The sequence below is a fragment of the Dryas octopetala genome, chromosome 6, assembly GCF_963921425.1.
Source record: "Dryas octopetala chromosome 6, drDryOcto1.1, whole genome shotgun sequence".
In the NCBI taxonomy this organism is placed as follows: domain Eukaryota; kingdom Viridiplantae; phylum Streptophyta; class Magnoliopsida; order Rosales; family Rosaceae; genus Dryas; species Dryas octopetala.
This window is the reverse complement of record NC_141371.1, coordinates 7,443,056-7,467,779: the sequence shown is the minus strand read 5'-3', so window position 1 is coordinate 7,467,779 and position 24,724 is coordinate 7,443,056. Positions and strand designations below refer to the sequence as shown.

Below are 24,724 nucleotides of genomic sequence, written 5' to 3'. Positions count from 1 at the left end.
TGCATTTCTGAGCTGAGTACTGGGGCAGTGTAGCAGCTTAAGTCTGTTTAGAGAGTAAGAAAGTCAAAAATCCCGGCTCAGACACACCACCAGATACAATTAAACTTCTTACCTAACTTTGCATGTCCAATGAGCTAGTGCCATGTCAGCAGAACAGTCGATATAAGACTAACTAGTCCATCTTGCTGCTTGAAATTTTTGTATCATAAAACATGCAGTATTTGGAGTGCAATTTTGCTCAACATGGTTATCATCGTCACCCTATTACCATTGCTACTTGAGCATTTAGTTGTATTATTACCACCTAAAGTGTTCCCCCAATCATCTTTCAAGAAAAAAAAAAAAAAAAACTAACTGTAAGCTAATTTGTTCTCTTATAAATTCACTTAAAAGGATAGGTTGTAAATAAAATAAAATAAAAATCTAGCATTGACATGACAATCACTCTCATGTGTAATACTTATGAGTGTATGCATTTATTTTAAAATTAATTAACAATAAGAAGAGTAGCTCAAATCTTTATAAATCATTATGTAAGGCCTTACATTTTTTATGTGACATCTTTCTCTCAATACACCCATGCATGTATGTCGTCATTTAAGTCTTAACACGTGGATAATTCATATTAAGTGATGTGAGAATCTATAAGGTCATTAGGTTTAACACGTAAATAACCTATTCTAATACTATGAAAAAATTTAAACATTCATACTAAAATTAATTGATAGCACTTATATTTTCAAAGTAGGATCTTATTCTTAACAAAAAAAAGTAGGTGTTGGTATATCAATGAAGTTCCTTCGAATTATGCAATTTTTCAATAATCAACATTGTTAACGATAATTGATATGTGTCAGTGTGTTACAAAAGACATTGAGTACTCTTTTCATAAATTTAACAGAACGAGTGCAGTCTCCATGGCCAGGAAATTAAAGCAATTTGGGGACCGTTTTCTCGAGAGCAGGCGGATTCTCGTAGCGAACAGTATCTCTGTTTCTTTTCCTTTTACCTCCATTAAGTGAATCCCAAAAGTCCTATAACAATGATTATAAAAGAAAACATAATTGACCCAATTGGATCAAAACAGTAAGAGGAGTGTGACTGTGAGAGAAGATACAAGCTAGCAACAACCAAGTGACTATCTTCTCCACTCACACGGTCACACCCCACCCAACCCAAAATTACTGCACTCCTCTAATTCTCATCTAAACATGCAAAATCTCAATCACTGAAACACCCAACTCCATTTTTAGACCGAACAGAGCTCTAAAACTTCTCCAAAAAATGCTACGTAGGACCTGCATTGTCCTCATCTCTCTTCTCAGCTCACTTTCTCCTCCTGCAACAGCATTCCTGAACCTCACTCTTCCTGGTCAACATCCATACCCAGATGAAGTTGTTCAAGAAGTTCATAGGTACATTTGCTCTGTTTCGCATGCTTTAATGTGGCCAACACTCAGATCTGAGATATCATTTTCGAATACTGTTTTTTTGTTCTTGTTTATGCAGGAAGGTTAATGCTTCAGTAGCAAGAAGGCAAATGCTGCAAGAAACCCAGAGAGACGAGTTGTCTGCGTGCCTGACCGGGAACCCGATCGACGACTGCTGGAAATGCGACCCGGACTGGCCCAACAACCGGCAGCGGCTGGCGGAGTGCGCAATTGGGTTCGGGCAGTACGCTGCCGGGGGCAAAGGCGGCGAGTATTACATCGTGACCGACTCTTCCGACGACGATGCTGTGAATCCGAGGCCTGGGACGCTCAGATACGCGGTGATTCAGGTTGAACCGCTGTGGATTGTGTTCCCTAGCAACATGCTCATCAAGCTCTCCCAAGAGCTCATCTTTAACAGCTACAAGACGCTCGATGGCCGTGGAGCCAATGTCCACATTGTGGGTGGTGGCTGCATTACGCTGCAGTACATAAGCAACGTCATCATCCACAATGTCCATATCCACCATTGTCATGAATCAGGTACAGGAACCTTTCAATTTCTTTCATACCCTGTTTGAGTAGCGTCTGATGGGGACTACCTTCGATTAGTTAAATTAGTTTTGATTTCTGATGTTTGAGTAGCATCAGACTTTATCAGACTTTGTTGTTTGGTATAACAACCAAGCTCAAATTCACGTGTTATGCTCAAAATTTTGTTACAATATTGTTACAATATGTAGTCGTTTTGAGAATAATGTGAAACAATATCTGAAAAATTAAAATTACTTATAAAATTTTAACTTATTCACTCGTTATCAATTAATTTTAAATTAGATACTCAAATTCTATAATAAGATAACGTAACGCTTGTAGTTTGGTCGAGTTTACTTGATACCTGTGGATACGTAATTTGTTACGGGGGAGTGAGTCGGGTTCTTTTTTCTTTTAAAAAAGTGAGTATTCGGATTTAAAACATCTCAACATTACGGATTTTGTGAATAACTCGAAAAGAATTGTATGCAGGTGATGCTAATGTGAGATCAAGCCCAAGCCATTACGGGTATCGCACGAAATCGGACGGTGATGGGATCTCCATCTTCGGATCGAAGGACATATGGATCGACCATTGTAGCCTATCACACTGCAAGGACGGTCTGATCGACGCGGTGATGGGGTCCACAGGGATCACAATCTCAAACAACTACTTCTCCCACCACAACGAGGTAATGCTATTGGGGCACAGCGACAGTTACTCACCGGACTCGGGGATGCAGGTGACGATAGCGTTCAACCACTTCGGGGAGGATCTGGTGCAGCGCATGCCCAGGTGCAGGCGCGGGTACATCCACGTGGTGAACAACGACTTCACGGCGTGGGAGATGTACGCGATCGGCGGGAGCGGGAGCCCCACAATAAACAGCCAGGGGAACCGGTACACGGCGCCGTCGAACCGGAACGCCAAGGAGGTCACGAAGCGCGTGGACACGGGGGAGGGCGAGTGGCGGGGATGGAATTGGCGGTCGGAGGGGGACATAATGGTAAATGGAGCGTTTTTCGTTGCGTCCGGGGCAGGGGTGGAGATCAAGTACGAGAAGGCCTACAGTGTGGAGCCCAAGTCTGCTGTGCTCATTGACCAACTCATCATGCATGCTGGTGCTCTTGGAGTTGGTGGCAGGTCTCTTTCTCTTTTCTTCTCTTTTTTCTTCTCTTTTTTCTCTTTTTCTTTCTTTACTGCACTTTCTCTCTCTTTTTATTCATTCCCTTTTACTTTAAGTCCACTAGTTCATGCCCAAATTTATGGGCTTGAAATTGGAATCTATTTGGTTTTAGGTTGGGCTCTTCTTGGGCCTCTACTTTGTTTTATCTTTGTTCACCAACAGGGACTTGTAGCATATGGTTTTGCTACTCAGATACCTTTCCACACATTAAAATGAACCCAAGATGAGAGACGTTTGAAATGGACCCAATTCACTTGGGTGTCCTGGGCAATGCTATTCACACTTCCAGTTTATCATTCTGCAGTCTGCACTCATTGAAAATATTGAATTTAAAGGGCAGAATAACAAACTAAGAATGTAAATCACTTGCAGCTGCAGTTGCTTTCTTGAAAAAATCACCTAGCAGTTGCAGTTGCTTTCTCATAAAGCACTTGTAAAGTGCTATTGAGTAAAAACACTTGTTACATTACATACAAGGACGGAGCCACCTTAGGCACAGTGGGGACACAAGCAGCTCTTATAGTCCCGTATGTTTCTTACATGGTTTTAAAGAAAAGTCTTTCCACACTTGGATTGTTGAGCTTCTTGCCATGGCAGTAGTGCCCCCCTTGAATTGAACACTTGTTAACTTGTCCTAAATGAACACTTCTTGACTTGAAATATTTGCTAAACTAATTGGTCATTAATGTCAAAATCTGCTTTCTTGGATTGAAATGGCTAAAAAGATCGACACTCAAAATATGAGACTGCCTGATGCAAATTTTGAATGAGCAGGGACAACAACCTGGGGAAGTGGAACACAGGACCCAACAGTGATGGAACAGGTTTAGGGTCAGACCCTGACTATACGGATGATATGTCTGGAAGCAGCAGCAGCATGCCACTCCCACTTTCATCCACCTCCACTCTCTTCTCCTTTTTTATCTCATTGTCATGCTTGTTATTTTTGTATATTATCCCTGACATGCAGTACTTCATAATGAGAAAATAATCAATGATTTTAATTATCCTCCATTTATTAATTTATTCATATCAGCATATCATCAATATTAATCCTGGAAACTGATGTCGAATATCTGCAAAATAAGCCAGCCAGCCAGCAGCAATCAATTTCTCAACGTTTGGAACCAAGAGAGAAGAGAAAATATAAGAGAGAATAAAATAATCTGTTGGCTAGCTTTTGCTTTAGGCTAATAATGTCTATTGTTTTAATTTACTTTTAATTAGGATGAGATGTCTTCTGGAGCATACACATCTAATTAATTTAAGCTCCTAATATGGATAAAGGATGATGCAGTTCCCATCTAGTTCAAAATCTCTTTTTATATTGAAGTTGAACAACTTTTCTCATCTGTGCTCCCCTGTGTCTGTCTGTGTGTGTGGCTTTGAGCTTTTGAGCTTTTGAGCTTTATATCCATTCAGTCCTGGCTACCAACTTAAATACTAATATATGTTTGGCTTGGTGGACAGATGGTGATGATGTATTGATGGTAGGTTTTGATGCCAAATATCGGCCTCTGAGAATTTAAAACAGGATTGTGATCCTTTTCTCTCTGTTATAAGCATGCATGTGACGTCTACGGTCAACTGAGGCTCTTGTTCAGTTCATGTAGGCATATATCTTTCATTCCCATACACTTGCTACATGGATAATATTATCTTCTCCGCCTTCTGCTTTTTGCTTACGCTTGACCAACTCTTTTGCTCATCAAGATTACAAGCAGCATAAATATTGTACTGCATGCCTTTCTAATTCAGAACAACTGAGTTGCATACTCAATTATTATTCATTTATAGATTAAAGTAGGAGTTTTGATGGTGTCACAGGTTTTTTCTTGACCAATTGAGGGATTTAAGTTACACAATGTGGTTGGCTGGCTGCTGACTTTTACAGTTTTACCCTCCCAAATTTCCTCTCCCTCTGTTTTTGTCCATGCTTAACTCTGTAAGGCTTGAATTCTCTGATCCTTAAAGATACAATGTGTAACACCAAACTAATGGATTATATAGATTCATGCATGCTAAACGTACTTGGTTAAAAGCTAGCTAACGGATTTGCATACTCTGATAACCAATGATGAATAGTAACTTACTGCCATGCTTTTACTTGCAAATGCTATGTATATCCAAGGTGGCATTAGCCAAAGACTTTCAAGTAGGGATCATCCAATCCTTGAGGAATCAGTAAAAGTTGAACAGATAAATCACAACTATTCTTGGATTAGATTACTCTCCTCGCGTCTTAAAGTAAATCTTAATTACATACACTCACCGGCATATCTAGGTTTACGGTTTGTCTCATGCTCACCTTTTATCATTAGACCACTCGTACCGGTAGATGAGTTCTTGTTACTCTACTAAACCTGGCATTGGCTACATTTTAGTTACAATCCAAATTTCAAGTTGGATGCTTCAGAATCTTTAGCAAGTAGAAGCAGCTAAAATTTAATCTAGATGACAAAAGGAAAAGGCAACAGTCTACTATAGTGTGAGAGAGATAGAGAGAAAATATGGACAATTATATATTTAATTAAGATGGCTGTGCATCACATGCATTGCATTTTAAATTACAATTTTCTTTTTCTCTTTTGGGTAAATAAAGTACATTACAGTGAACCCCACAGGGCAACCCAACACCTAACTGATCAAAGTAGATCCTTTTAGTGACTGTCCTAGCTAGGTATTCACCATGCAGGTCTTTTGAGGTTGAACAGTCCCATGCCATGTCTTTTGCTTCACCTAAGAAATGCCAAAGTCGCACTTGCTTGGAGTTGGGAAGATATTAAGAAGCTGAATATGATCTCTTAGCAACTGCATTACAGTTTGAAGGTTTGGAGGTTCTTTCAATTCACATTTCAAAGTAGTGGGTTATTAATTCATGTCCCAGAGGTAACTTGAATAGTCCCATGTATCACTATCATCTGGAGTCCCTGACAGATAACAGTTGAAACCTGACTCTACACTATTACAGTCCTGATTGTAGTTTATTCCACTCTGTTGATCACTTGATAATTCAGAAATCCAATCTGATAACCGGGTTTCGTATGGAGAATTCGTCAAGGCAAAGTCCGATAAACCAAGAGCATCATCAGAGCAAGTGTCCTTGGCTCCCCATAAAGTCTCAAGTGCGTCATGATCTTGATCAAAGTTATATTTTTCAGAACTCATACCATCGCCTTGTAGGACTTTGTTTAATGTACATTGAGAGTTTCCTGCAGACAGAGCAAACTGTTAGTAATGCAGAGGAAGCACTTGTAAGTAATTATAAGGCCTTAGCACTGTACAAGAACTGCACCACCTTGAATTTGTGCTTTCTTCCTCAAATGAGTTTTCCAGTAATTCTTGATCTCATTATCAGTTCTTCCTGGCAACATTCGGGCAATCTTCGACCACCTACAAGATAGAAAGTTAGAGCTCCACTTAGTAAATTTTGGTGAACATAGTAGTTAAGAACTTAGGCAATAGTGCACTTAGAAAATTTATTGATTAAGAACCTCACTTGTTACCCCAAAGCTCATGGAGTTGAAGCATAATTTTCTCTTCTTCGACGGTGATATGGCCATGCTTAAGATTGGGGCGGAGATAATTCAACCACCGCAGTCTGCAACTCCTACCACTCCTCCTTAGACCTGCATGCAGCATGTAAACAGCTTCTCAATTTATGTGTTCACTACATTTATAAAATGAATCATCTCCTACTTTCACTAATAAGAATTGTGTACATTACCTGATGCCTTGGCTAAAGCATCCCACCTTCGATCCCCATTAAGATTTACGAATGTGGTGAGTCGTTCATCTTCCTCCTCAAGCCAAGGACCTTTGCGTAGTTTTTGTCCTTCCATGGCTGTTTGACATGCCATTGTTGGTGTGACAAACAGAGAGATATGTTAAACCCTTTTATATGAGAAGCAGGGTGGCAAAGAGTTGGGAAAAGCCAAACTCTTACTTGGCACACTAGGTGGACACAACACTAGTTTGTGGGAACTCCACCATTGGCTTACATAAATTCATGCTAATAAGGCAACAATTAGGTCATCCATGAAATTGAACTGTTGATGATTGTAGTTCTATCTCCCTTTTTGCATCACATTTTTTTGGCTCTATATGCAGAGGTTGTTCTATTACCAAGATATTAATGATAATGCAGGTGTATAGATAGCCATTTTGTCTCTGCCTATTTTAGAATGTTTGCATAAGGACATACTTAGACTAAATGATTATTGAAAAAAGGGAGAGGATAGAGAGATAATGTTTTGGAAGGTAGCCAAAGAAAGCAAGATTTCAAATAGATTAATAGATCTTCTTGTACACTTTTTATCCTCATATCTGGAAAGAACTTAGACTGGCCACCATCACGTGCGCTTAGAGAGGAGGAAGGCTTTGTTCTCAAAATGAAGTTGGATTTCTTTTTAAAAAAATAAATAAATGATGTTTACATTGGAACATATACCTGAAGGGAAATTCTATATATACCCAACAATTTTCTATTTTTCTTATTTTATCCAACCATCACTTTTTTGAAATTAATATTTCTCATTTTACCCAACCAAAATTACTATCATACCCTTCCTTACCCAATTGATTCATACCCAACCCACCCCCTCTCTCTCTCCTCCCCCGCACCGACCCTCCTCTCTCGTAGCACCAACCCTCCTCTCTCCTCCCCGCAACACCACCCTCCTGATTGTTTCGATCGGCAGCTACCCGCTGAACAATCCTGTTATATTCGATGAACGATTGTCGAATTAAACAACCAGTTTCAGCACTGGTCCGCCGAATAGAATTGTTCAGCGAGTACCTACCGAAGGAAACAACCAGGTTCGGCACTAGTCCACTGAACCTGCAACTTTTTTTTTTACGTTGGTGCAGTTGCAGGGGGAGGAGAGAGAGAGAGAGGTGGGTCGGGCGTGTTGTAGGAGGAGGGGCAAGGTGTGGGCAGTGGGATTATGGCAGGAGGAGGTGAAGGGAAGGTTGTAGAGAAGAGAGATGGGAAAGGAAGAGAGATTGCGGGAGAGAGGAGAGATGGGGAAGGAAGAGACAGAGGTCGGACAAAATGGTCAATTCATGTTCAAATTTTTTGTTGAGTAAGAGAAAAAAATATTTAGGTATGTCTAGAATTACCCATACCATAATAGATACGAGTCTAGATATGGGTTTAGAACTTGAGATGGAGATAACAAAATCTCTACTCACATTTTGACCCCATCTTGATCTTTTCTAGTCAAAACAGGTTAATTTTCTATTTGTTTAAACACATGGTTAGTTTTCTAATAGTCAAATTGTAAGGGAAACTAGCACTGTTCAAGATGGGGACTGTATCCAAGGACTGCATTTGGGTTTTCATCTTTAATTTAAAACCATGTGACATGCTTCAAGACCAAAGCCAGCATGACAACTTTACGCATGTATGAACGTAGATGTAGTATATGTACAGTGAAGCCAAAGCTTTACACAAATAACATAATGAAACATCACAACAAACCTCATATTATTTAAATTAAGGTATTAATGTCACATATTGAACTAAGAATTCGTAGAGTTCTGGAGCCAAAACAACACTGAAAAAAGAGAATTCATCATGCCACAATCCAGCATAAGAAATCTCATGCTTGTGACCTAGAAATTATGAAGTACCCCATAACAGGAGCACAAGAAAAAAGAATACAAAAAGGGAGATCTTATAATAAGTCATTCTTCCTGGCTAGGCATCCGCTCACCACAACTATCTGTCCTCTTGATAACAGGAAACACATACACTAGCGATCTATAAATGATTTATTCATGAGATTGACAGCATCATCCATGAACTGCATGAGAGAAATGACCAATGTATTAATCATTAAGTACTGTGGACATGTGGATTTTCATGTTTCATGCATGAAAGCATACTTTGTTGTTCCCCGTCAAAATGAAGTACTTGGCAAAGAATCAAACACAAGTAAACCATGAATTATCAGCAACAAATGGTGGATGTTACATTTTAGCATCAAGGACACAATGAAAGGCTGGCAGGCATAAATTACTGCATTGCTTATTTACTTTCAAAACAAGTGAATACAAAAAACTTACAGAAATAACTCTTAATTTAACAATTAACAAAAAAAAACTATAAATTTAGCAATATAGATCTTCCACTAATCAGATAGAACTAAAACCAAACCTCCTAATCCATAACAAAAATCGTCGCCTTTGGGGAAAAAGCAGGTCTAGTCTGCACAAACTAAGCCACAGCCTGAGAAGACAGGCTGATAAATTCATACAAAGCCTAACCCCAGAAAACATCTAGCAGCAATGAAAGATAAGTGTGTATCTTAGTTAGAATTTCATTATGGTGCTGTATGAAGATCATTTTCAGAAGTTCCATTCTGATTTGACCTAAAAGAATTCATTTGTTTATTCAAATGATACAGAAAAAACAAAGTGGACTGATATTATTCTCAGCAGATCAAACCAGGGAGTCAGACCAGGAAAACCAGGAGCATCCTATATCAAATCGGTTTTATTATCGGGCAAAACCATTTCTCAATTACTATGTTTAGAATGTTTACTTCATCTGAAGCTTCTCTCCTCTTATCAATTTAATTAACCATTAAAAAATTATTTCATTCCATATTCTTTTGGTACTAAAATTATTTCATTCCACTTTCATCCTTACTTTGCAGTTCATTAGAAATTTGGGTCTGGGACAACGACCTTTCTCGAGTGCAATTTCAGGTGTTCTTTTTCAAAAAAAGGTATCTGCTCTTATTATCAATTTAAGAATGATAACTCCAAACAAAAAAGAGATCTGAAATATGGAGATTTACCTTTCCAAGTGTCCTGAGTTCTCGTCCAACTGGTTCCAAAAATTTCAGGTTCACTTCAATAGGCCATACCTGCATGCAAAAAAGGAATCAATTAAAAGAACAATAAATGAAAAACACGCAAGACAAGTTTTTTTTTTTTTTTTAAATGATATTTCTGGCACAAGCACAATAAGAGAAAGTATTCAGCAACAGGACATTGAGATGTCTCCATGTTCTACATTTTAAAATAACTATCAAACAGACAATTCAAGCACAGGGCTTCCAAAAAGTAGAAAAGACATACAAAATACACCTCCAGAAAGGCAAAACAAATTAGTGTAGAAAGAAATTGCAAGCTTTTTAAAAAAGAAATCAATTTTACAGGTAACATGAGAAAGGCAAAAAAGACAGACCTGGTTAAGATATAAAGCAATGCTATATGCTAGAATAGGCAAACAAACAACATTGGCGCCAAGAAAAAGCAGAAGTTTCAAGTTTAAGTTTACACAATTAGCATAACGCATGTTTCATTTACAGATTGGGGTGTACTTAGCATATGTCAGCATAATTGCAGACACACAACATAATGTTCAGAAGATCAATCACTTGATGTACACAAAAACTGAGGAAAATTAAACTAACCCACCAAATTATTAGTCCAAATATTTGAATTAAACAACTTACTAAAGGCAGAATGGACCAGATAAGATTGCACATTTTACTGATAAGAAAAAAAAAAGTGAAGGAGGAGAGGGCACCTTGAGACCAAGTAATCTGATGGGTGTAACTTGCCCCGGGACGATGCAATCGGGGCCTGCTGATTCCACTATGGCTTCCAACGCTAACCCATCTCCTACAGGATTCGGGTGCTGCAAAATTACACATTTTTACAAAGACCCAGATGAGTTTTTCTCAGAATAAACAGTAATTCCAGGTCTACAATGAGAGTGAGGTTTGTGTGTGTGTGAGAGAGAGAGGACCTTCATGACGGAGAGGGCATAAACGGAAGTGGGGGTCTGGGTGACGCGGAGAACAGGGGAAAGATGGATTTTGGGGACGGGCTTGGCGGTTGAGGCCCTCCAAGGCACGTCCTTTGCTAGTGAAGCACTTCCTCCTCCTCCTTTACGTGACATGCCCTTCTTCTTCGGAGAGTGTGTATGTGTGTGTCTGTGTCTGTGTTAGCTTGTGATGATGATGATGAATTGATAAGAGTAGGTGAAGGCAGGGGAAGCAGAGCAAGGAAGAAGCCAACTGATGGATATATCGATTGCTGCTATTCAACCAAAGCTTTCTGGGGTTTTGTAATTTTTGTGAGATGAGGAAAAAATTGTATTCCTTTTCTAGTTTTTTTTTTTTTTTTTTTTTTTTTTTTTTTTTTTTCTACTACCTACAAATAATAAGCCCTTCAATATTTAACTTCCATGATTCCATCAATCCATTTTTTTTGTTTGTGCTTAATTTGAGATATTAGTTTTTCTTAGTCTAAATAATTTTGTAAAAAAAAAAAAAAAATCATTGCTGAACTCTTTATAAAATATGTGTGCTCTAGATTGCACAAAGGTTTCCACAGAAGGGGTCAAACAAAAGAAAAATATATATCCATAATTTTTTGGCATAAAACAGAGAATATATTGTTTGGGTATATCCAAATTAGGGATGGCAACGGGGCGAGTTTGCCAATACCATACCCGCCCCGCTTGATAATTGGGTCCCCATTGGGAGTATTCGGAGTCCCTATTATTTTTTTAAAAAATAATTGTTTTATTAATAACATACCAAATTAATATAAATATATAATATAATAGATAAAATACATTAAAATTCATCATATTATATTACAATAACACTAAATCATAAAGAGAGCACTATAAATTTTAAAAACATGCAACAAAAATTAAGATAATAAATTAAAATATAATTATATAATATAATATTTTTATTAAACGAGTATACGAGGCGGGGGCGGGGACAGAGATGGGGATGATATTACTATACCCGCTTAATCGGGGCGGGTCCCCATAGGGATTTTCGGGGGTGGGAAATTTTGCCATCCCTAATCCAAATATGTTTGTTTCGAGTTCAGTCTTTATGGTGGAATTTTCCCAATTTTTGGTGAACATTTTTTTGGATTTTAATTTTCTTCTCATTTCTTGTGTGCTAATTTCATACTAATTAATTATATCTACGTCGTGTTACAGTTTAGACTCATAATTAAAACCGTACATTTTAATCACCCTTTAAAGATCACCTTTGCAAAAAGTCAACTAAATTGAAAATAGTTTAATTAAGTAACTGTTATTGAATAAACAAAACCATATGTTTATTTTTATAATAGTTACATGATTAAATGATTTTTGATTTAATTATTTTTTCTAAAGATGATTTTTAAAAGATGATCTAAAAAATAAACAGTTCCAATCATGAGTTAAAATATAAAACAAATATAATATTAATTGATTAGTATGAGATTAAAGGGATTAATAGAATATCTAAATCCCATTTTTTATGTAATTATTGGCAAGGTACACATTTTCATTCCTATTATTATTGTCATTTTCATTCCATTAAGTTCACTCGAAATCTTAAAGATTTCCTTATTTGTCGGGAGCAAATATTAATTCCAAAGCAAAGGACAAGTTAGCCAACTATCAAAAATAGAAAATTAGACAAATTAATCTCACAACAATTTTGGCCAGCATATATAGCAAATCCCCTTTTCTAATGTTTCAGATCAAATGCTTTAAAATCTTTATCTTACTAGTTGGGAAGATACAGACTAAAAACTGAAGGGGGGAAAAGTACAAAGCAAAAGATTCAATACCTCATTGTAGGAGAATCAAAAAATGGGGGGAAAAGTTGAAATTATATTTCACAAACCATTCTTAATCTGCAGCAGATTGCTAACAAATTCCATACATCTTAAATTACATTTATCACGGCTTCTCCTGATATCTTCAATGATTGGAATTGGGATCAAAAAATTAAAAGGCGAAAAAAAAATATTAAAAAAGAATACCACCTAAATGAGAGGAGCAGACTTTATCAGCTTCCATCCATCCATTCAAAATGAGAGGAGCAGACTTATCATTTCCATCCATCCATTCATTTTCCAATGTGGGTGGGTTGGGTACATGGAACTCTGGTTCACCCTTTAGGCTGTAATCATATCCTCTTCCCCTCTCTGTGAGGCCGCATCAGCCAGTTTTTTCCATGTCAACTCCCGCTGCTCTTCCACCTCTCTGGCCCTCGCCTCTCTCTCCACATGCTGCCTCTCGCACTCTTCAAACAAATCAGCATCCATTTCTAAAAACATTTTCCGAACATTCACAGTCAGCCCATGAACTGCTTGGTTCCAGTGACTTTGGATATTCTTCTCCAATGCCTCAAAAATAATTGGTAAAATCACATGCCGGTTCTGAGCAATTAAACTCACAATGTGCTCATTGTTCCACAAAAAGAGTGCTCGTTCCGCAACCTGCATTGCAAATGTCACTAAGCAAAAATTTCCAAGGAATGCTATTCTCAAGAGTAAAATGCAACTTTAGAAGTTTGACTTGGAATCTGATCCCTTGACCACTTTATCAATGCAAAATATTGGAAAGGATTAGTATAGTCTCATGACAAGAAAACCAATTCCTAATCAACACAAAGCACTCTTTATCAGGAAACTCCCTGCAGGTAAACAACATTCTACTGTGTGACAGGAATCCAACTACAAAATTCCAAACAATTACCTCCTTAATTTGTTTTAACAGAGTATCAGAATATAGGCACATTATCAAGAAAGATCCATGGTAGCACACCTATAAGCATATTCATGACCATATGCACAAAAGTGGACAAGTTTTCCCATATCTTGCTGGACAATACCAATACTATCATCAAGACAGCATTAGGAAACTGACTGATTTGTGAGAAGATTAAAAAATAAAAATGCATATAGCGTAAGAGTGAAAGCACTTCAAACTACTGCTAACGATCTTACAATACTAATCAATCAGGCTGTTTCATTAGCACATTACTAGAACTACAGCCTACAGGTGCCAGAACTCTTGAAAAAGATAACGCATGGAGCATGGACCAACACCTTATAAGAAAACACTTAACAAATCATGAATGTTGTCAGTAGGAGGCATAAAAGGGGGGTTGGAAACCACCAAAACAATGTCAACCACAGCAAGCATTTGCATGAATATGTTGAAACTCAGATGATGTGGGTTGAATAATTCTGTCACATAAACTGATCAACAGCTTAACCACAAAAGGGAAATTGAAGTAAAATTTCCCTCCACCATGTCCCTTCCATCATTGCTTCATCCAAAATGATAGTTAGCGAACACTCTTAAAATGCCCCCTGCCCCCCAACAGTGTCACGATGGCCAAATTTTAGTTGCCTCCTAGAATAATTCTCCCTTTCCTGGGTATTTTTCCCACCTAGCAATATGCACTTTTTTCAAACATTGATACTAAATGCTTTCACATAATCCTATAGTGATTCTTCATGTGATTAGGTATCTCGCTAGTTCTTCTCCCGTATAGGGTTTCATTAGTTTCTTTAAATCATATGGCTTCTAGTTCTAGATACCTTCAGACTACAACTTGATCCCACATTTCATCCCACATTAGTGTCTTTAAATCATATGGCTTCTAGATACCTACATTGAATATGCCTATCTACTTATTCAATAGAATTTCAATATGTCAAGAACACTAGGATTTTTTAACATATTATGCATGCATTTGTCAAAGACGTTAACGTATCAAAGAAATTCAGCCATTATAAACACATCTAATAATACCATGACAATTCCTCTCTCTTCCCCTCTCCATACTCCTAAAAAATATAAGCATCTGTTATTAAGTCAACCCACAAACCAGTCCTCAAAAATCCTCTATTACTGATTTTTTTTTTTTTTTTAATTATCTACTTCTGAAACTGTATAGAGAATATTTATCAAAAAGAAATATCAGGTCAGTAATAGCATATTATTGTTCAACTCACATTGGAAGGTTTGGTCATTTACATCTCTTTTTTCTTTAAAGATGGAAATATGAAAAATTACAAAAACATTCACAGGGAATATAAAAGAAATAGGAAAAGCTGCCAAGGCAACAAAATATACATAAATCAATGCAGATATTTCACTTGTGGGAGAAAGAAGCAAAGTACACACTTTGTTGTTCCCTAATATAACTGAATGTTACTCACATTAGCATGATATTAGCAACAAAAGAGGGATTAGAATAAGGAAATTTATCAAACTAGAACAAACTGATTAAGGCCACAGCCACTGTGTAGAAATAGAAGGGGAGGGAAAACAATGAAATGGCAATAAACGTCCTAGTTTTAGGCAGATCGTGGAAATGCATATTTGGATACAATAAATGTTCACTATGCATAAGCGACAGTGATGAGAGAATATAACATAATATGCCTTCAAAAAAAATAAAAATAAGATCATAATATGGCATCTTTCAAAAACAGCAGCAGTTTCCATTTGTGCAAACCTTCATATGAAGATGCAGTTAAAGATGTTGACACCAGTGAAATAATCATAAGTACTACGAAAGCAGAACAGAGTAACAATATTTGAATAAAAAAATTGGAAAGGCAAACTTCTGACCAAGCAGAAACAGAAAAATAAGAATAAGTTAAATTCACGAAATAAACAGTGAAAAAATTCACTGGGAACCTTTTGCCTTAAACAAACAAGTTTAAAAACCAACAACGAAAAAAAAAATTCTAGACAAATAAATAACCATCCAGGTGAAAAGTTTCCAAATATGGAAAATTAATTAAGCAAACCCAAAAAAATTTAAAAATATTCCTCTCAAACCTGAAAATGAGAGCTATTGAGGCAGCGAGCAATCTGTCTGAAAAGAGGAACCATGCACCGTTGAAATTCTGCAGCTTGTGTCGCCTCCAGAACTTCTTCAAGTTCTCCAAGGAAAAGAACTTCCTTCTGGCAGTTGGTCACCGGCCAGTATTTCAACAAACCCCTTATAACTGTATCAGCCAGCTTGTAATCCTTTTCAACAAACTGAGTTATGCAGTAGGACAGCTGTTGATGATACACCTGAATCGGCTTAGGCTTATGCAGCGGTATAAGTGCCCGAACAAGAAACAACTTATGCTCCTCTTTCATTGGAAGTGCAAACCCATTAATTATACTCCCAAGAATCTCTAAAAGCTCGGCGATGCCACTGTGCCTCTCCGTCTCGTAGATAAACCGATAGAATATGTTATTGATGGCTTTCCTTATGAAGGGGCGGTGCACCATGAATTTCCCATATATGCGATGAAGAATATTCTTCAAGTACTCACGCTCACGAGGGTCCTCAGAGTCAAACAAATCAAGTAGCTTCAACACGAATGAGTGATCAATGTAACGCTTGGCAACCTTGGTATCAGTATCAGATGACACAATGTATCTAAGAAGCAGCTCATAAACCAACTGCAAATGCTGCCAGGATGGTTCCAAATAAAGCTCTTCCTCTTCGGGATCAGCATTCTCTTGGCCCGTGTTTTCATGGGACGCCGGGGGCAAGCACCGGAATATATTGACCGAAACCATCTTGATCATTTCCTCCTGGCAAGCCTCGGTGATCTTCCCGGACCCAGATTGTATATAATCAACCATATCCAAAAGGGTCTGCCTTTTAATCTCCTTCTCTCTAGGGGTCTTAAGGGTGTCCGAGAAATCAAAATGGAAGCAACAAACCTGCAATTTCCGAAGAAACAAGGTCTGGCGCTCCGAGACCGGAACGTCCCGGAACATCGGGAGGGGCTCGATGGTCCCAGAAGGCGGCAGCACCGCAATCCCGGCAACCCCACCCGAATTGGGGCCCGAGGCAGCCGGGCCAGCTCGGGACGCGTGGTTCACGACCACATTCGCGGAGACCGACCCGGAATTTCGGTTCCCGGGCGGACCGTACCCGTACGACGAAGGATCATGGGAATCAGACTTGGAAGGTTTCTTGTTTCCCTTGATGATTTTCTTGAACATAATTTCTCAAAAATGCAACAACAACAACACCCGAATCCAAAACCCTAGAATTGGGGATCAGATTGGAATCAAAATTGAAAAGCAGCTGGTGATGTTTAATAAAACGACGACGGATCAGCGTGCATGGAATAATAAGAGCCCCACAATCTCCATCAACGTTTCTGAGTAAGTTTTATTTGATTCAATTGCTAATTTCGGCAACAGAAATTGAAAAACGAAATTGAAATTGAAATCGAAAAAGGGCGTGTTGGTGCGAAGAAGAAATGTACCGTCTCTGGATCAATTTCGTATCGCTGAGGGATGATGAGATTGTCAGTCGTTGGTGGATCCGAATGGAAAGTCATCTGAGTCGGATCGCCGGAATGCCGGCGACTTGATCGGACGGTGATGCTTCCGGCGATCAACACGATGAGAGTGAGAGAGGGAGAGAGAGAGAGAGAGAGAGAGAGAGAGAGAGAGAGTGTGTGCGTGGGCGTGTGTGTGTGTGTGTGTGAAAGTGGAGGGCGGATAATTAAGGAAGAGAGAAAAAACAAAAAAACAAAAACAAAAAGTTTAAAACAGCTAAATGTGAAAATGGGTCTCTTTTGTTAAAAACACACTGACACTTGTTTATTTTTAAGGAATATGTTTGATTTTTTTTTAATTTGATCAATTTTGTTTTATTTTTTGAATTTTAGTTGGTTTTACGGTTTTTGTTATTTTACACGTGGCGAGACCACGTAAGATGATAATCTAAAGGCCTAAATCTAAATCTAACGAAAATCTGAGATTTCACCATGTTGTTTCCTTGGAAGTTGGATTGGAGCCTTGTAGAGGTGGGAAGTGGGCCCCGCCTGCATGAGATAATCGTGAGATGCGAAAACAGTAAATTTCTATTTTTAGTACATTCTAAATTTGTCTAACTAGCTGAATGGTTTTGGCAAGTGCTTACCCCATAAAAAAAATGGTGAATGGTTTGCAATGCACAAGTCAGTTTTTCATTGATAAAACTCGGTTGATAGTGGCCAAAAAAAAATTGGTTGATAATTTTATTTTTTTTTCAATAACTCATTTGATGATTGAACTAAAGCCAATCCATCGGTAAATAAATTAGTTTCTTGAAACATTTTGTAAGCAAACTAATTCAACTAACTTTGTTAATTTACAAATTAGATGAAGATTAACATGAGCCTTTGACTCATATTTAATAAAGCATATAAGTTATATAACACGGTATAAGTGAAATTACGATTCACTTTACAATTATTTTATTCATTTTAAGAAGAAAAAAAAAACTAGCTCAAAAATCAAAATACATTATTACTTCATTTCTTAACATTTTAAGTTTTTAAAGTTCAATATATGTTTGTCTAACGTTATATTTATCAGGACTCTAGTGAGACGAGGTCTTTAGATTAAAACCTTCACCCTCATTCCCATTTATTCCTTATTATGTTAACATGTGGGATTGCACCTATAAATTAATGTTAGATTTTGATTTGCTTATGGGTTTTTTAGTGACAATCGATACATACTATACCTTAGTTTGTTAAGACTTGGTTACAAGAGGGGAAAGGCTAACCATTCAATACACACAACGTAATGAATTAAGCTTTGAAAATAATCACATCAATTCTAGTTCAAATCTTGTTGTAATTAAGCAACATGCACGTCTACATTAACAAATTTGAAAATAAATTAATTTTTGCATTAAAAGAATTTGAAATTATTCAACCAAAAGACTTGTTAGCTAGACATCATAACATCAAGTTCATAAACACAAATTGTAACATCAAGTTCATAGACACAAATTAAAACAAGAGATATAATTGAGTAAAGAGGAAATTGCACTATTAGTCCACTTATTCTTTAGAAAGTTTTATATTAGTCCACTAATCATTTTTTGTTCCTTATTGGTTCACAAACTTTGTAATGTTTCCTATTGTGGTCTAAGTAGTCAAATTAGCATGAATAACCATATAGTTTAATTATATATTGCGCACATGGGACACTATTGTAGTCCACTTATTCTTCACTTAGTTTCATATTGGTACACAACAGTGTCCTATATGCGTGGCATATGACGAAATAGACGGTTGTTTGTGCTAATTTGACGGTTTTAACCACAATGAAACATGTCACAAAGTTAGTAGACTAATAAAAAACAAAAACAAAAATCGTAAACCAATATGTTACTAAGTAAAAAATAAGTGGATCAATGGTCCAATTTCTTCTCGAGTCCATTTTGGTTTACACTCAAATTGACCTCCATGCTGTGTTGAATGCATGCATGACTTAGACTTTGTGGTGTGGGATTATGTACTCAGTCAAGAGTTATTGATTAGATGACAGTTTGAATAATATTAATTGCATATAGAGGGATAGAATAATATTGTTGCAATAAATTTATAATATATGGTAAGGAATTTTAGTCCTAAGGTGGAGCCAAGTGTGCAAAATTGATTGGATGCAACTTTGAATTCATTAATTTATGAGAGCCGATAAGGTGATGGTATAAGATTCAATGTTCAGAAAAGTATTGTGGCACTGAGGTGGCAATCTAATGTGTTAAACCCCAACCAAAGGTCTCTGCTATCACTATCTCGCTGGTTTGATAACAAGATGAGAATCAAGTCTTCATCTATAGAGATTTGAAACTGACAAAATTCCAACTTGATAATTATGAAGATGGTTGACACGTGTAAAAACAAGAAAATTTGTGTTTATTGTGTCAGGTTATCATAAAAATATATATGAAACTCACAGTTGTTTTCGAGCCTCGCATCTTTTGTGTGAGAACGCAACACAAATCATGTACCGTGGACAATGAGTTAGAGAGACTCAGTCATCCAACATAGTCAAATTAATAAATAATATTTCTTAAAAAAAAATTGCACAAATAATGTAAAAATGCAATCTTCATGATTGATTAAGATTGCATATAATATAAATAAAATACTTTTGTGCAAGAATTAATTGATTAGAACAACCACTATATATATATTTTAGTTGGGAAAGGAAAGATCGAATTTATGTGCATTATGGATAATTCTACGGCTCTTTCAACTGAACTACTTAACAACTGGGAAGAACCACTATATATAGATTAGTGTAATAAATTGATTAGCTAAAGGCTAAATAAGCTAAGAAGATACTCTGAATACTTTAGGCATTTTCATAAAGATTCCTTGATTTGGAAATACAATAATAAAGCCCAACCACTGCAACCATGGATTTTGAACCTTTTTTTTTTTGGTGAGAGATTTTGAACCTTTTTTCATCTGTCCACAACTTCCTGATCAGCAGAATCTAGGAAAAGGGAAAATCCAACATCATGTGTACAAATTGTATATAGATGAAATCGAACACATAGTCCAGGCGTGCAATATATATAAGAGACAGAGACCAAACAGATATGGCTTTGTCTGTGAAAAAAACGCTTTCATTCAACCAAATACCATGCATTTTACATTGCTTTTTCCGCACCCACTCAAATAGGCTACCTATTTGGGTGGAAGTGCTGGGCAAGTAGAATAACTGTCCTAAGCAAAATTGGTAAATGGTAGATCTTTAATAGATCTTTCAAGTTATGTAGGTCTTGTTCTTTCAACAACAATAATGTTGTTAGAGACACTAAATTTGTGTATTAAATCTCTCTGTATTAGTACATATGTCAGTATCTTAATTGTTAGAAGAAAAAAAAAATCAGAATGTGATTAAATTTGAATAAATAAAATACTACCACACTATTTGACGAGTAAAATTTGATTTACATAATTGGTACATATAACAATACTCTTCAATAGATACTTACATGTTATCTGATATAACACATAAATAAAAATCTACTTTAATAGCTTAGATTGACAACCTTACCAATATATTAGAGTGTCTCATAAGAGAATGTTGTCTTAGATTATGAAGTTTAAAAAGAAAAAATAGTGTTTTTGTTGTGCATGTATTTTTGGTTGGCAATGAAGACAAACTCTTAAAATGGGTTAATGGGTTATGTATTCTGTATTGTATATATGTTTCTGGGTAAGACTACGTCGTAACGTAGTTACCATAAGCATTGAAATAACCCATTGTGGAGGCTCTGTTTGGGCCGAGTTAGGCCTGAAGTCACTATCTATTGTGGTAAAATTGATTGGGCCGACATCGTTGCACTACACAATCTGACTAGGACGAATAATTCTCTACTAGGGAAAGAGCAAAATCTTTAGGCTAGTGACTTGATCACCATTTTTGTTTGCCTTGGGCCCTTGGCCAATGATATATCCAATAATGCTCTTCCCAAAGTTTGGCATCCATCAATCAAAACATGTTCTTGTCTATTATGACCCAAAAAAACCCAGCCCATAACATTATTTATATTAATTAGCATGACAACCTTAGAAAATTCAATGGTTGTTCAATTGTTCAAACTTTTGAACTATAGACATTTAGGGGGGTGTACTCAATCAAGACTTTTAAAGACTTTTGTTAAATTAAAAAGTCAGAAGGTACTCAATCAAGACTTTTATATACTTTTAAAAAGTCTATGAATGTCAGGGGGTACTCAATCAAGACTTTTTAAAAGTCTATGAAAGTCATACGGTACTCAAAATGTCAATGACTTTCACAGATTTCCCTAATCCATAGACTTTGAAAGACTTTTGGCATTAAAGTATACATACAAAATCTTCTTATTTCTCTTCCATTTTCCCTCAAGACTTTGAAAGACTTTTGAGAAAAGGCTTCCCCTTTTCTCTCTCCGCCTCCTTTAGCATTGCATGTGCACATGTATGTCTCTTCCAACATTGATACACCTATTCCTTATATTGTCCCATCACTATGTCATTACATATAAATAGACCTGTCATATACGGTTCTAACTCCAGACTTCAGTGCTCCAGAAGTTAGTTTTATGGGTTTACAACATGTCAATTATAATATATTGTTCCACCCTTTTATTTTTTGTATGTTTACGTTGAGAGTTTCAAGGATGACTTGAGTTAGATTTATCTGTTAGATACAATAATAAAGAGATTAGTTCAACATTATTTAAATTTTTGACTTATATATTAAGTAGTAATACAACATTATTTCTTTCAAATTTTAAAACTTATATGCATTTCTCATTATGTATTATTTTATTTTATAATTTAATTGTCTTCACACTTGGAAGCTCGTTTTCGTCAACGTTATCTGAATTTAACATTATCCATGTAACATTGAATAGTAAGTTTTGACAAATATTGAAGACCAGTTTTAGATCATTCAATATATTAATAGGTTTCTTAATAATCTTGATTTCTTGGAGATTATTCTTTCATCAGCTTAATTATCATTTTTTGTTTGATTTCACTACTTTTTCATTACCCTTCTGTTTGATTTCATTGCGTTTTCATTGCCCTTTATGATATACGGATGCTATTATCTTACAATATTTCACAATGATATTTGTATCAAAAAGTCATTGAAAATCTATCAATGTCTATGAAAGTTTTTTAATAAAACTTCATGAAAGTCTATAAAAGTCTTTAAAAGTCTTTGAAAGTCTATCATAATTCTGAAAGTCTGTCACTTAAAAAAAGTCTTTAAAAATCTGGATTGAGTACACCCTCCTTATTGAACTGAATTGCGGTTTTACTTGCAATGGTATAGTTCAATAGCTTCAGATCAATAATTATATCTTTTTAAATGTTGTTTTAAGTATTCAAATAAAATAAAATGGATAAATATAATTATGTTAAAAATTATACTATTGAAATTGTCTAAAAAAGATCTTTAAAAAGAGAACAATTTTGGATATACTTTTAAAAAATTTGAATTCCATGCCCAACTTTTATATTTAGATATTCTAAAAAAAAAAACCTGTATATTAAAAAAAATTAATTAATTTTATATTGTGAGTTTTTTTAATTTAATGTAGTAGTTTGATACATTTATTACAAATCAGAAAACAGATAGCCAAAGGAAGCTAACAAAAATTATAATACATTTTAAAAATATATATATATAAACTACCAGTGATAGGTGTCACTCGCTCATTGGTTTTTTCTTTTCTGGTTCTCTCTCTTTTTCAAACCCATGTGACATGTGAGACCTTTTTCTGATGCAATTGCAATGAACTAAACTACACCACTACAAGTGGATTTTAATCCATTAGTTTAATTTCATTCAATAAAATTGCATTGAACACCACTACTGCTTTTATGTATGGTCAATTCGTTTGGAAGAAGGTTGAGGCATGAACATGATTTCTTCTTCTATTTGTTCAATTTAGTATCAGATATCTATAGTATGGATACATGGTACATGAGTTAGAATAGTGTAACAGTTGATACGAATACATAAATTCTAGTGATTTTATAAATAAATATGTAAAATATTAAGATAATTATAATAAAGTCCATTTTGGACTATTAATGATAATTAAACCCACCTACTTTACCCAAATTCTAACAAAGTCCACTTAGTTTAAAACTCTTCTTTTTTAAAAACTGGTGGTTATCTCTATCCATCTTCTTCTCCTTCTTTGTGATAGAATTAGAGCATCCAACCCAAAACCAATTGGCAATGGGTGGAGAGGCCCAAGACTTATAAACACATATGCTAAGCCTTAGTTTTCCGATGTGGGACATTGCTCCACATTACTCTCAACACGCCCCCGCACGTGTGGCGATATTTTGAGCCTTACACGTGAACAAATTGTATTGGGTGACGTGGGAGCACGTGTGGCCGTTGGGCCTTACACGCGGATAACCAAGCTCTGATACCATGATAGAATTAGAGCGTCCAACCCAAAATCAATTGGCAATGGGTGGAGAGGCCCAAGACTTATAAGCACATATGCTAAGCTCTAGTTTTCCGATGTGGGACATTGCTCCACATTACTCTAAAAAAGCGCAGAAGAGGACAATGTAAGAGCAATCGTGCACTTTGACGTTTTGGCAAAAGTTATTTGTATTTTGGTGGAATGGAACAAAAGAGCTTTCGCAATTAGATATGCTTTGGAGACATGAGTGTTCACTATTCAGTAGGTGGTTGCTTTTATTCCTGGGTTTTGGTGCGAACTTTGTGCCCATTGCCCACTGTTTAAGTCAATCATCAATCTCATTTTGGGCTGCCCCCACAAAACCAATAATATAAGACAAGAATACAACTCACAAATTCACAATCACATTGCTGTCATGTGAGGATTATCCCCACACTTAAGGCCTAGCTACCTTGCGTCTTTATGAACAATTCTTATGGGAACTCATCAATGATTCAATCATCATCATCATCTTCTTCTTTTTTTCTGTGCTTCTTCATCAATCATCATCCAAGTAGCTCATATCAATTTTCTTCCCAACTATTTGGAAGCTCACCCCCAAAAGCTGCAATATTTCACTCGTCTTCTGCTTTTCTAAACCGATATGACTATAACTTTACATAATATATAATTATTGACCCCAAAATTTGTAACAGAGGAAAGCATGAAAGTTGGGAAACCCTGCAAAATAAAAAAGTATTTTTAATGATACCAATATAGTGTCAGTCAATAACACTCTGATGCTCAAGTCAATGTATCATTCACGTATTTCATTTGAGATAATATAGTTTAGAGCTTGGTGAATGATTATGTACGAGTTAAATGACCATATAGAATTCTTAAAGAGTCATTAATTAACACCCTCTAATTCATAGTTAATGATGAGTTAGATTTTTTTTTTTTTTGTTGGAAATGAAGCGGAATATGTATTAGAAACTAAAGAAACATTAATACGAATTGAGTTTTCAAGCAAAGCTGAATAAAATGAGGAGGCTCCGATGCC

The 24,724-nt window shown here is 36.2% G+C and overlaps 4 protein-coding genes across 6 annotated transcripts; 1 reads left to right on the top strand and 3 right to left on the bottom strand.

The window, feature by feature from the left end:
- Positions 1–1,239: 1,239 nt before the first annotated feature.
- Positions 1,240–4,142, top strand: LOC147281870 (Pectin lyase-like superfamily protein). Its single transcript, XM_086249087.1, has 4 exons — positions 1,240–1,415; positions 1,510–1,973; positions 2,457–3,108; positions 3,926–4,142. Exons 1-4 carry the CDS (start codon positions 1,285–1,287, stop codon positions 4,140–4,142), a joined length of 1,464 nt encoding a protein of 487 aa, XP_086105213.1. The 5' UTR covers positions 1,240–1,284.
- A 1,860-nt stretch (positions 4,143–6,002) lies between these two features.
- On the bottom strand, positions 6,003–7,011 carry LOC147281869 (transcription factor MYB27-like). Of its 2 annotated transcripts, XM_086249089.1 has the most exons (5): positions 6,879–7,011; positions 6,651–6,780; positions 6,445–6,544; positions 6,121–6,379; positions 6,023–6,072 (listed from the first exon to the last, which is right to left on the bottom strand). In XM_086249089.1, the coding sequence occupies exons 1-5, from the start codon at positions 7,009–7,011 to the stop codon at positions 6,023–6,025; spliced, it is 672 nt and encodes a 223-aa protein (XP_086105215.1). The 2 variants fall into 2 exon arrangements, with proteins under 2 accessions (XP_086105214.1, XP_086105215.1); XM_086249088.1 differs by having other exon boundaries at positions 6,003–6,363; positions 6,447–6,544; positions 6,879–6,995.
- Positions 7,012–8,612: 1,601 nt separating this feature from the next.
- On the bottom strand, positions 8,613–11,258 carry LOC147281868 (uncharacterized). Its single transcript, XM_086248507.1, has 4 exons — positions 10,917–11,258; positions 10,695–10,805; positions 9,958–10,026; positions 8,613–8,958 (listed from the first exon to the last, which is right to left on the bottom strand). The coding sequence occupies exons 1-4, from the start codon at positions 11,067–11,069 to the stop codon at positions 8,908–8,910; spliced, it is 384 nt and encodes a 127-aa protein (XP_086104633.1). The 5' UTR covers positions 11,070–11,258; the 3' UTR covers positions 8,613–8,907.
- Positions 11,259–12,727: 1,469 nt separating this feature from the next.
- LOC147281867 (serine/threonine protein phosphatase 2A 57 kDa regulatory subunit B' beta isoform-like) lies at positions 12,728–17,410 on the bottom strand. Of its 2 annotated transcripts, XM_086246844.1 has the most exons (3): positions 17,213–17,410; positions 15,774–17,104; positions 12,728–13,411 (listed from the first exon to the last, which is right to left on the bottom strand). In XM_086246844.1, the coding sequence occupies exons 2-3, from the start codon at positions 16,941–16,943 to the stop codon at positions 13,088–13,090; spliced, it is 1,494 nt and encodes a 497-aa protein (XP_086102970.1). In that variant the 5' UTR covers positions 16,944–17,104; positions 17,213–17,410; the 3' UTR covers positions 12,728–13,087. The 2 variants fall into 2 exon arrangements, with proteins under 2 accessions (XP_086102970.1, XP_086102969.1); XM_086246843.1 differs by having other exon boundaries at positions 15,774–17,410.
- Between the last annotated feature and the right edge of the window lie 7,314 nt (positions 17,411–24,724).